The sequence below is a fragment of the Myotis yumanensis genome, unplaced genomic scaffold, assembly GCF_028538775.1.
Source record: "Myotis yumanensis isolate MYYU_CA2020_CCGP unplaced genomic scaffold, mMyoYum1.0.hap1 SCAF_13, whole genome shotgun sequence".
NCBI lineage: Eukaryota > Metazoa > Chordata > Mammalia > Chiroptera > Vespertilionidae > Myotis > Myotis yumanensis.
In genome coordinates, this window is record NW_027223764.1 from 23937469 (window position 1) to 23951176 (window position 13708).

The 13708-nt window shown below is 40.9% G+C and overlaps 2 protein-coding genes across 6 annotated transcripts in view; one reads left to right on the top strand and one right to left on the bottom strand.

Moving 5' to 3' along the window:
- EXOC6 (exocyst complex component 6) overlaps positions 1-13708 on the bottom strand; it is a 146555-nt gene that overhangs the window by 108895 nt on the left and 23952 nt on the right. The window lies entirely within an intron of this gene.
- Positions 755-6635, top strand: LOC139022128 (BTB/POZ domain-containing protein 6-like). The gene is made up of 2 exons (XM_070433221.1): positions 755-857; positions 5650-6635. The coding sequence occupies exons 1-2, from the start codon at positions 755-757 to the stop codon at positions 6633-6635; spliced, it is 1089 nt and encodes a 362-aa protein (XP_070289322.1).

Consider the following 13708-nt stretch of genomic DNA (forward strand, 5'->3'; position numbering starts at 1 on the left):
AAAATGTATTCTTTGAAACAGCTGATATCTTAACACATATCTAAATCTTTTAACAGATAAACTAGGGCGATAGTACTGCCAGTAGTAGAAATAATTTGAGTGAAAAATATTTAATTTCTTTTTGAACATGTAAAAGAGCCGCAGCCCTCTAGATATATCACTAGGCATCTGGAAATAAAGATATGAATCTCAGGAGGAGTCTTTACATACAAATGTTCAAGAAAGAGTGAACGATTAAGGAATGAATGAACAAACTCCTTATTTCTACAGCATTTGCTATGTGTCATGACATATTCTAAATGTTTTATATGGTAACCTTCTAATCCTCACAACAAGCTTATAATGTAGGTATTATTACCCTTGCTGTGTATATATAAGTGACAGATTATATAACTGCCACATATTCTACAACTAGCAAGTGACAGCTGGGATATGAATCCTGGTGATCTGGCTCCAGGAGTTCATATTCTCAAGTACAAGGCCATATTGCAGTCACCACAATGTTCTCTAAATATGACATACACATTCCTACTGTATCTAAGCTCATGCTGTCTCCACCTAGAGGGCAGCCTGCCCTCACCTCGCCATGCAAGAAAGGATTAACCTTGTCCAAAAAAGGTTTGGCCCTTGCCCCCAGATCCTGGGAGGTAAGCCTTTGGAATGTCCTGCCTGATAGATGCCTTTTTTTCCTTGGGGGCCGTAAGCAATGCCAAACAGTCTATGTTAACAATATGATTTACAGTGAGTGAAGACCATGGCATCTGCTCTGGAGGGCTGGGGACTATGGTCTGCAACACAGGCAGTGAGCCATGCCTATGTGACCAGCCCCAGTAAAAATCCTGGATACCATGGCTGGGGTAAGCTTCCTTGGTTGGCAACACTCCATAAGTGCTGACACACATCATTGCTGGGAGATGTAAATGCTGTCCAGACTGCTCCACTGGAACAAACAACTGGAAGCTCCTGCCTGGAACTCTCCACCCTGCCTTATAAGGCTGTTCTTGTGGTGAATTTTAGTCTGTATCCTTTTGCTGTTAACAAAGAGTAACTGTGAGTATAGCAGCTTTGCTAAATTCTGTGAGTCCTCCTGGTGAACTACTGAACCCAAGGGTAGTCTTGGCACCTTCCCCAAAATGCACCTCCCCCAATCTGTTGACCATAGTTTGAGGTTTAGTTCAAGTCCCATTTCCTCCAATAGGCTTTTGTCAATCATTTCAATGCCAAGTAATCTTTTCACGGGCAGGACAACTAAACATATAGTCCTTTCCATTCATTCTGACATGTAATCATATATGACTTTGCATTGTAATTTAAATGTTTCAATTATATGTCATATATTTTGTTTCTCCACATAGAACATAAGCTTCTTGAGGGCAGCCTCCATGGCTTAGGTTTTTAATACGTACCTATAATAATACTAGAGAGGACAATATAGGATAGCAATTGTAAGTACTTGGGCTGTTAAAGAGCTAAGCTAGAACTAGGCTCTGATCTTGGGCATCTCTTTTCTACCTATACTACTCTCTTTCTCTAATCTAGACTTGGAGCTTTAAATTTCATAAACACAGTGACACCTTCCAGGTGTGTATTTCCAGCCCTGACCTCTCTTCTGAAATTCATTTCTCTCCAAGTGGGTATCTGATAAGCATCTCAAATATGTATAAAATAAATTACTTTCCTATTCTCTGAAACTTGCTCCTCTCAGTTTTCTCCCATCTCAGTAATTGCTCTAGTTCTTCTAGTTGATCAGGCAAAAAACTTTGAAATCATCACTGATTGTCCTCTTTCTCTTCCCCTCACCAAAACAATACAGCAAATCAACCTTCACTACCTCCACTGGTACCTCCCTGGGACTAAGCAGTCAACATGCCTTGCCTTCAGTTTGTTCTCAACACAGTAGACAGAATGATCCCATTAAAACATAATTCGGATCCCATGTCTCTCCTGCTCAAAACCCCATTTTTCTTACAACAGTCCATAAAGCTCTACATAATTTTTCCCCATGTTATCTCATTGACCTCATTTCCAACTACTTATTCTTCACTTTACTTATTTCATATTAGCAACACTGGCCTCCTTGTGGTTCCTGAAACACACCAGGCACATTCCTGTCCTATGCTTTGCCCATAGTTTTCCTCTACCTGGATCACATTTCTCATGTGTGGCTGCCTCCCTCTCCTCTTCCTTGTAAGTCTGTTACCCCCTTCTTTTTCAAAAATATATTTTTTTATTGATTTCAGAGAGGAAGGGAGAGGGAGAGAGAGATAGAAACATCAATGAGAGAGAATCACTGATTGGCTGCCTCCTGCATGCTCCCTACTGGGGATCAAGCCCACAACCCAGGCATGTGCCCTGACCGGGAATCAAACTATATCCTCCTGGTTCATAGGTCAACTCTCAATTACTGAGCCACCGTGGCCAGGCTGTTACCCTCTTCTTGATAAGGCCCTTTCTGGCTACAATATCTACATCACACACACACACACACACACACACACACACACACACACACACACTTCCCTGCTTTATTTTCTCTCTTTTTATTTTCTAAAATAAAGGAGTTACTTTGTCACTGCAACATTCTTATGACTGGAGAAATACTTTCTACTTCACACTTTATTTTCTGTCTTCCCCTACTAGAATGTAAGTTGCAGAGGGCACAGAATGTTTGTCTGTTTTGTTCTCTGTTGTATATCCAGCCCTAGAATACTGCCTATTATATAGCAGATGCCCAATAAAAAATAATAATTTATGAATAGATGGGTTCATGGATGGATGGATGATAGATAGAATCAGAAAGAATACTTACTAGTTGTTCAACCTCAGGCAAGCTACCTGACTTCTCTAAATCTTAATTCTTTCAACAATAAAATAGTGATAAAAAATGCTGTTATGAGGATTATTATCAGACTACTACATGGATTACAGTAAACACATGAAAAATTCTTAGCACAATAACTGACACATTGTATGTAAGTGCTCATATATATTGGCTACTAGCACAGTATGCACTTAAGAGACAACCAAATCCTTGTAAAATGAGTGAACCCTGCTGAATAATTGAGTACTAGCTGCAAGTATCAAATATGTTTAACACTCAATTATCCATTGTTAAATGAGCTGACTACCACTATCACCTAACATTTGTATGGGGCCTTTTGCATTTTTAACATCTAATACTTCATTTCTTTCTTATACCACACCAGAGAAAGTATCACTGCCTCCTTTTCACAAGTGAAGAAACAGGCATAGAAATGGTAAATGACTAATGTAACCTAGTGAGTGACCAAGGCAGGACTAGAATTCCCACCTTGCACTTTTCCTACCATTAGTACATGTAAAAAGAACTCTTAATTAAACAAACAATGTTGTTCCAAAGAAAAATCCATGTGCAAGAGGAAGTTTATCTAACTGACCTTGGCATGCCATAAACAAATTTTTATTTCATAATTGTGAGCAAGTATAATAGTCTTTAAGTAATAAATATATGCATTTCTGAGATTTTAAAAACATCTAATCTAATAAAAGAGAAACATGCAAATTGACTGTACCTCCACCACACCCACCAGCCATGCCTACCAGCCAATCAGGAGCAAATATGCAAATTAACCCAACTAAGATGGCAGCAGCCATGGAGCTGGAGTGAGCAGGAGGCTTGGGTTGTCCCGGGCAATGGAGGAAGCCAAGCTTCCCACCTGCCCTGCTGGCCCTGAGCTCCGCTCAACGCTACAAAGTTTCAATTATAGAAAATAAATAAATCCCAGATACCTGCTTCCAGCCCGCGGCCGTGGCCACCCTGAAGGGGCTGTGGGCAGCCTGAAAATGGCCCTCAGCCCCTCACCCAGGCTGGCCACACCCCCATGGGGTGAGGGTCCCCGCTGGGGGGCTTGGCCAGCCTGCAAACAGCCATCAGCCCCTCACCCAGGCTGGCCAGGCACCCCAGTGGAGACCCCCACCCTGAAGGGGGTGTGGCCAGCCTGAAAACAGCCCTCAGCCCTTCACCCAGGCTGGCCAGGCACCCCAGCAGGACCCCCACCCTGATCCAGGACACTCTTCAGGGCAAACCAGCTGGCCCCCACCCATGCACCAGGCCTCTATCCTATATAATAAAAGGGTAATATGCAAATTGACACTAACAGCAGAACAACTGGGAATGACTGGTCACTATGACACACACTGACCACCAGGAGGCAGACGCTCAATGCAGGAGCTGCCCCCTGGTGGTCAGTGCACTCCCACAGGGGGAGCTCTGCTCAGCTACAAGGCAGGCTGATGGCTGCCAGCACAGCGGTGATGGCGGGAGCCTCTCGCGCCTCTTCAGCAGCGCTAAGTATGTCCGACTGCAGCTTAGGCCTGCTCGCCGCTGGCAAGTGGACATCCCCCGAGGGCTCCCGGGCTGCCAGTAGGATGTCTGACTGTCAGCTTAGGCCCAATCCCCCAGGGAGCGGGCCTAAGCCAGCAGGTGGACATCCCCAGACTGCGAGAGGGCACAGGCCAGGCTGAGGGACCCCTCCAAGTGCACAAATTTTTGTGCACTAGGCCTCTAGTATTTAATAAAACAGTTTGGTAGTTCTCTGGCTCTTAAAATACCAGGCAGTAAACAAAACATACCAAAGCACTGGCTTTTCCCCTTACAACAGTTTTAACATTGCAGCAAAATCTAGCAAGAGATATTTCAGGACTGCCCTACTATAGTGTCCCTCCAAGGGAGGTTTCACTCCGTTCTTGAGTGCAAAGGCAATACTGTTATCTCTTTTCAATTTAATAGTAACACATAAATAGACAGGAAGATAAATACTTATTTCCCAAAAGTCTATTTTATTTTAGAAAGTTCTTAAAAAATCCATCCTTTGGTGTGTCTTTCCAATTTCTTCTCCAGAGTTTTAAAAAGAAAACTAGTATTGTTTTATAGTAATTCAGGACAATGCCAGTGGATCTATTACAGCATACAGTTGAACTCCTCTTTTCCTATTGATGCTATTAGAATGGAGGAAAACAATATCAGAACATAACACCCTCCATTCACAGAAAACCAGAGCCTGAAATGGATGAACTATTTATATTCCATGCCTTCTGCCTGTCAAGTAAAACTGTCAAGTCTCAATGAAGGAAATAAAAATAACATTAAGGAATTAGTGTTATAAATGAGAGAGAGTAGGTCGTGATCTACCTATTACTAAGTTCTCGTCTCTCCTGACCCTTGATAATCATGAACAGAAGGTGCATCCCAAACTGATACAATCACTTGTCACCCACAGCCATAGCAATGAGAGCATTCTTAGCAGAGTACACAGAAATAAACAGGTTGAGGTGAAAAAAACATTCTAAATTACAGAAATCCTATCTAATAATAGACAAACATGATAATTGATCGTACCTTTGCTACACTTCCCATTGGCTAATCAGAGCGATATGCAAATTAACTGCCAACAAAGATGGCGGTTAATTTGCATATGAAGGCGCAATACTGGGAGGCGAAAGGGGAAGGATGGAAGAAGCCGCCTGCCGCTGACGGTGATCGGAAACCCAGGCGGCAGGCAAGAGCCAGGGGGCAGGGCAAAGGCAGCCCCGGGGCCGCCTTTGCCCTGCCCCCCCGGCCCATGATCAGAAAACCGGGGCCACCTTTCCTGCCCCCCTGCCAGTAATCAGAAAAGCCGGGTGGGGCAGGGAAGAGGCGGCCACCAGCGAAAGCCTGCGTGCACTTCCTGGAGACGAGCCTGGAAGCCAAGAACGCCTGTATCCTACTGTCGCAGAGCCAGCTGTTTGAGGAGCCCGAGCTGACCCAACGCTGCTGGGAGGTCACTGACGAGCAGGTGGAGATGGCTCTGCAGTCCGAGGGCGTCTGCGAGATTGACTGGCAGACCCTGGAGGTTGTCGTCACCCAGGAGGCCCTCAACACCAAGGAGTTGGTGGTCTTCGAAGCTGTGCTCAACTGGGCTGAGGCCGAGGCCGAGTGCAAGCAGCAGAGCCTGCTCGCCACCCCGCGCAACAAGAGGCACATCCTGGGGCCGGCCCTCTACCTGATTCGCATTCCGACCAAGACCCTGGAGGAGTTTGCCAACGGCGCTGCCCAGTCGGACATCCTGATGCTGGAGGAGACCCACAACATCTTCCTGTGGTACACGGCAGCCAACAAGCCCCTGCTCGACTTTCCGCTGACCAAGAGGAAAGGCCTGGCCCCACAGAGGTGCCACCGCTTCCAGTCCTTGGCCTACCGCAACAACCAGTGGCGCTATTGGGGGCGCTGCGACAGCATCCAGTTTGCGGAAGACAGGAGGGTGTTTGTGGCGGGGCTGGGCCTGTATGGGTCCAGCTCCGGGGAAGCCAAGTACAGTGTGAAGATGGAGCTCAAGCGCCTGGGGGTGGTCCTCACCCAGAACCTGACCAGGTTCGTGTCTGACGGCTCCAGCAGCACCTTCCCGGTCTGGTTCGAGCACCCGGTGCAGGTGGAGCAGGACACCTTCTACACGGCCAGCGCCGTGCTGGACCGCAGCGAGCTCAGCTACTTCAGGCAGAAGGGCCTGACGGAGGTGCAGTGCAGGAAGGTGACCTTCCAGTTCCAGTGCTCCTCCAACAGCACCAACGGCACCAGGGTGCAGGGCGGGCAGATCCCCAAGCTCATCTTCTACGCCTGAGCCGTGGGCATGCGGGCGCTATGGTTTTGACTTGCCAGCAGATTTCCACATACACACGTGTACACGCCTATGTTTGCATGCACACACATATACACATAACTGACTGCCCTCCCTGGAAGCACAGAAGAAGAAGAAGCCATCAGAAGAAGCAGCCGCCCACCTTTGGTCCAGGTGCCAGCGCCTGTGGCTGGCTGCAGCCCAGGAGATGGACAAGCCACCCGCCCGAGGTCCCAGGCTGCAGCCACCTGGAGAAGCTGCCAGCCCTGTGGTCCAGGGCGCCAGCACCTGTGGCCAGGGAAATAGGTTCCCTCTTTTCCTACTGCAGTCATTACTTCAATATTCCCCTCCTGAATTTCTCTTCTGTGCTGCAACCCAACTCCACTTTTTATCGGAAGGATACGGAACAGAGAGAGCAGTGTTAAAAGCTTACATTTTTCAGCAGGTAAGGTTGGTACTTAAACATATAAATGGAAAACTAGAGTCCTTAAGGTAACAAAGGCTACAAAGGACAGGGACAGCACATGACCTATTATATCCAGCAATCCATATGGGGACTGAAAACTTTGCAATGATGACAATTAGTGAAGATATGAATCAACTAAAATAGCTGACAGGGACAATTCTTCCATCTTTGAAAATATCTACATCAAATCTGTTTAAATAGATTTTCATCTGCATAATATAACACAGTTTGACAAGACCACCACCACCACCAAGTGTTGTGCTGATAAATGTTTAATAACTGAGGGACACCCCCCCCACACCCCGAATGCACAAATTTTTGTGCACCGGGCTACTAGTAAATTATATTTTTAAAAAGTACTGAAGGATCAGACAAGTGCCAGAATCCAAAATTTATCAAAAGATAGAATGTTGGCCCTGGAAAGGACACTAGAAAGTTCCTAGTTCTGACTTTCTCAATGTAATAGATCTAGCAAAAATCTAAAATCCAGCACACAGCCCAGCTAGCATGGCCCAGTGGTTGAGCATTGACCTATGAACCAGGAAGTAATAGTTCGATTCCCGGTCGGGGCACATGCCCTGGTTTCAGGCTCAATTCCCCAGTGTGGGGCATGCAGGAGGCAGCCGATCAATGATGCTCTCTGATCATTGATGTTTCTATCACTCCCTCTCCCTTCCTCTCTGAAATCAACAAAAAAATATATTTCTAAAAATATAATAAAATCCAGCATGCAAGCACTCAAATGAAACTAATCATTGCATGTGGTTGAGTTAATCCTCTACCCACTCTGATGAAAAGTAATATTTAAAGTAACTATTCTAAAAATGTGCTTTAAAAGGCAATAATAACTATCTGACTGGATAGAGAGCAGCAAAAAAGGAGAAAGGGTGGATATGTGTAAGAACACTAGGAAAGGGAAGAAAGCAAAAGCAACTCTTATCCCAAGAATTTCTTGACACCATAGCAGGACTTTCACTCTTTTCTCTGAAGGGACCTATGTTTAATTATAGAGACAATTTGGGGAGATAGTGAAGGGAGAGGATACAAAGAAAAGCTGAGAAGATGGACATTCCCTGTCAACAATTCTCCACAGTGACTTAACAGACTAAAGAAGAATCATATTGGGGGGTTGCAGGGCTGAGTGAAAAAGGTGAAGGGATTAAGCAAAAAGAATTAAATAAATAAATAAATAAATGCCAAAAAAAGAGGAGTCATATCTGCTACTTCTGGCTTAATGTGGTGAAGGTTTTTTTTAAAAGCAGTAACGCATAATGAAGTACTTAAGTGCTTTACATTCATTATCTCATTAATATACACTACAGCTTTACGATGTACATTCTGTTAGCATCCCAATTTACAGATGAGGTATGGAAAGATTAAGATTTTAAATCCAAAGCTGGCCAAGATTTAACCCCAGGCCGGCCTGACTCCAAAGCCACTGCTCCTAATCATTATGTCATACAGACTCTCCAATCAGAAATGGTGAGAAGCAGCAGGGAATGCAGAGAAGTTACCAGCACAGCAACTAACCAGATCACCTTTGAAGACCAACAATTGAGAATGACTCAATAGGGAATCCCTGATGTGCACTGCTGCATCCATCAGGTGAAATCATCCGATGGACAGAAAAGAGGATGAGAACTGAGGCATAGCTAATTGTTAGGCAGCTGTAAATTACAAATGCAACAAAATAAGGAAGACCAAAATATGAAGCAGAGAAAACTGAGGGCCCTGTACTCATCTGACCTCAGCTGAAGAAACTCTGAAAAATATACTTTTCTTTTATCCTTTCTTTGGTCTTTGAATGATAATCATTATTCTTTAAATATTTAATTTGCAGGACAAGAAAGGAAATAGCATTCAGCACTATTCATTCTTTGAACCCTAAGTTGGTTAACAGTTGTATCCATCTAATAATCAGTGGTTCTCAACCTTCCTAATGCCCCAACCCTTTAATGCAGTTCCTCATGTTGTGGTGACCCCCAACCATAAAATTATTTTTGTTGCTACTTCATAACTGTAATTTTGCTACTGTTATGAATCGTAATGTAAATATCTGATATGCAGGATGTATTTTCATTGTTCGCGACCCACAGGTTGAGAACCGCTGAAATACTAATGTGCCAGATATACGACTATCCTAAATTTTCAACAAATATACAATTTTAATAAAATAATTTTTTCTTCTTTCAAAATGCCCCCCCCCCACATTTTATAATGTTTACTGGCGAATTAATTACATTCCTATAAATAAATACACACAGATAAATATGACAAAACCAGAAAGAGCAAACATACTATTCTAAAAAAAACAAAATTTTCCACTATTCCACATACACTCAGGTTGTTCCTTAATGCTCCATATACAGATAATGAGTTCAATGTAAGAGTTTAATCATCCCTTCTAAAAGTTTAGCACAATAAAATCGTACTTCTTCTGGCAAAATGTATTACTAATCAGACAAAAATGCAGATGCAAAATAAATTTTAAAAGAATAGCTAACTTTAAAATTTCATCTGAATAGAAAACAAAGACGTACTATGCTACACTAAAGATCCTATTTACATATTTTAATTTTGGCAACTAGGAACACATAAAAACAAAGTATATATCTTTATAACTAAAAAATTTAAAATACAAACAAATTTCCTATCTTTATTATATCAAATCTTCCACATAAAAGCAGTGTTGAAATGTAAGTTATCACACAGTATTTGATTATCTGATATATCAGACTTATAGAATTTAAATGATCTTTCAGAAAAGCCTTCTTGAAGTCTATGTATAGGTCGCCACCTAGTGGATATAAATATAAGAAAACTAAGATGTCATTAAAATGTTAAAATTGGTTCATTGAAAATTAATGCTTTGATCACCAAATCAAATGCCTTAGGAATTCAGGCTACTTCAACTTTTGAACACATGCTATATTTTGCTAAGGTAAGTGATTTATTAGTCATATTCCATTGTTGTTTTTTAAGGGAAACATCTTTTTCTGATGGAAAACAACATTCACAAGATACTATGTAAGAAAGGACCCTTTTTTTTTATTACTGGTAACATATTAGGATTATTTTTTTGTCAAAAAGCACATTGTATCCCTATACTATTTTAAGTATTTTTCACTGTATCTTCATTGTTTAAAAAAAAAAATCCATCACAATATCTATGGAGAAAATAACATGCATGTTTCCTAAGAAAGATTTTTTAACTTTTTTTTTTTCTTATATCTTTTATTGATCCCCCACAGAGAGAAAGGGAGAGGGATAGAGAGTCAGAAACATCGATGAGAAACATCGACCAGCTGCCTCCTGCACACCCCCCACTGGGGATGTGCCCGCAACCAAGGTACATGCCCTTGACCGGAATCGAACCTAGGACCCTTCAGTCTGCAGGCCGATGCTCCATCCACTGAGCCAAACTGGCCAGGGCAAGATTTTTTAACTTTTACTAAAATAATGTGTACACTTTGAGAAAATTTCTCCAAATTTTCCATATTTACTAGAGTACTATACTTCCTTTTCTAAACAAAATAAAATGGCCTTTCTCTATCATAGAATCCATTGTTCTCCAATAGAATGGATATACTGTTGCATAACCACAAAAGAGCAAAGCTAAGGCCCAGGTAGAATACTGTGAAAGGATAATCCCCTACAGTGACTGCCATGATAATACTAGTCATTAGCAGACTTTCCTATAAATGTTATGAAATGTCAATCAGCTGCTTTTAAGAAAAAGCAATGACTCTAGCAAGGATATGGACTTTTAAAATACTGGAAAACTAAAGGCAGAAATACTGTCCAGAACTGCCTGGGCACTGACACTGTTTTACCTTCTGGTGTCAATACTTCCTACAAACCTTTATCAGAAAACAAAATTTCACTGTTTTATCTGACAAAATTGTATCAGCTACGTCTGACTTCCACTGGATGCTTTTTAATATTATTTTCTACTTTTTCAAACCCTAACTACATTTACCTAAAATGAGACATTAGTCTTAATTCTGGTTTTCTAGAATAAAAAAAAATTGCTTTCGCATCCTTTTGAGCATTCTTTATTTATTCTTCCAGTCTACAAACATTTTTACTATTCTTTCACCAATGTTTCAAATGATATATAAAGCTTATTTTTGTATTTCTTACAATTAATAATTAAGATTTGGTATTTCATAATTAAGAGACTGCTTATTATATCCTTCAGCAATTTCATTTTTACACTGAATGCTTTTCAGATTCCAGGTACTAATATTAATGATTAGTACTGATATTTTGGTTACTAACTATAAAATATATTTTGCTGAATATTAAATATATCTATAAGACAATTAACTACCCTATGATTATCAACTTTTGACAAATTAAACATTTCTAAAAAAAATACTATGAAGACAATGAATGTTAAAAGTAATCACACACAAAAACTGGTCAGAAATTTTCAAAACTATTAAAACCATCTTATCCAATACAAATTGTTTGCTATTAACCTCAAAAATAGTTTTCAAAACAGGTTTTTGGTTTATTAGTAAATTTGATAAATTCACCAAGTTGGTCATGCAACAAATTAGTCATTTTGGCAATTAAACTAAAGCCAAGATTTTAAACATGTCCTTATATAAAAGCCCCAAATATAAAAGGGCAGTACACAGAAAAAATTAAGCTTCTGAGATCCAGTAGGACCCCATTTTGCCCAGGTAAAGTCATTAGCAATTCTCTGTACCCCCCGTATGAATCCTGGAAACGAAGGAAAGCTACATTGAGATGTTCTATCTGTTTCTATCAGAGTGACCACTTGGTGTTTGTACTGTTGGCTATGTAAATTGAAATTTTAATCTAATCTTTCAGTGGAACAGTCTCTTCAATACCAGTTTATAACCCACCTGAAACCCTGCAACTAGTCAGAAGTGGGACTCCCTTCTTTAGATATACTTAAGGTGCCCAAAATTTCAGTAATACCCATCCAGTGAGCTAATATATTATTCAAAGATAGTGAATAAGTTATTATTATTTGGGAGTAGGGCTTCTTTTCCCATAAAGTCACATGATTTGAAAATATTTTTGTTCCAGAAGTATGACTGCCCTAAGAATTTTGTGAGATTCCCCAGTAACCTTCCCCTACTTTTTTCATTTTTTCTTAACTCGAGTTGAAGTGTTACCTACAATTAAAACCAAAAAATAAAAATAAAATTTAAAAATCCTTGAGTAAAACACACATACACACACAAACCCACATACACATTTGTTACCATAATATGGGATTTACAAATCCCCCTATCTGACCAATACATTACAGCACATCTTCCCAATTGAATAGGTTACAGGCATACCGCAATAATGATCTCAGCCTTCAATCTAACTTTCTGTTTGAGCCATGACATAAAACATGCTGGGAAGCACTATTACAAAATAATCCAGAAATAAGGGTCTAAAGGTATAGTTTAAGTGAATGGAGTTCTGAGGAAAAGAGCATGTTAAGCAGGCCTCTAAAAAAAATCCTATATAATAAAAGACTAATATGCAAATCGCTGAATGGCAGAACAATGTTCCATGGGGAGTGGGCCTAAGCCAGCCGTGGGCAAACTACGGCCCGCGGGCCGGATCCGGCCCGTTTGAAATGAATAAAACTAAAAAAAAAAAAAAAGACCGTACCCTTTTATGTAATGATGTTTACTTTGAATTTATATTAGTTCACACAAATACTCCATCCATGCTTTTGTTCTGGCCCTCCAGTCCAGTTTAAGAACCCATTGTGGCCCTCGAGTCAAAAAGTTTGCCCACCCCTGGCCTAAGCCGTCAGTCAGATATCTCCCAAGGGCTCCCAGACTGCGAGAGGGCGCAGGCGGGCTGAGAAACCCTTCCCACCACTACCCCTCCCCCAGTGCACCAGGCCTCTAGAAATAATATAATTCTATCTAGCTTTTATACAACACTTTTGTATTTTTTTAAATATCCACAATACTGTACAGCTAAGTAAAGAATACAGGGTAAGATAAGTGTCCTAAATTACCACTGTGGGGTATCTAAACCAAGTAGGTATCCTATAGTTACAGAGGAACTGGGAGTTCCTAGCAACTCCAGGAAGAAAAAAACATATACATAGAGAATCCAATCTCTCTCATTATAGACTACTGAAAAAGATGTTTCTATTTATAAAATATTCACTTTCTGTGTGTTTGCCCATGAAATATTTCTTCTAGTTAGCCACATGCACTCTTAGAATGTTTTATAAAATAATGCCCAGGTGCTTCCTTTAATTCAACTGAAGACATTCTGCCAAACAATTTTTTAAATAATAGAGTTGACATATCCTAATTTCTTTAAAAAGGGTACAATTATATCTTTTTCATAAATCATTTTATTTTATCTTTATTTTTAGTTTCTTAAATATGTTTTTATAGATTTCAGAAACAGGAAGGGAGAGGGAGAGAGGGATAAAAACATCAATGATGCCCTAACCAGTTTGGCATCATTTTCTAACTCTATCCCCCTCTCTTCCTCTCTGTAAAAAATCAATAAAATATATATATTTTTTTAAAAAATCAATGATGAGAGACAACCATTGATCGTCTGCCTCCTGCACGCCCTCTACCAGGATGGAACCCGAAAGCCAGGC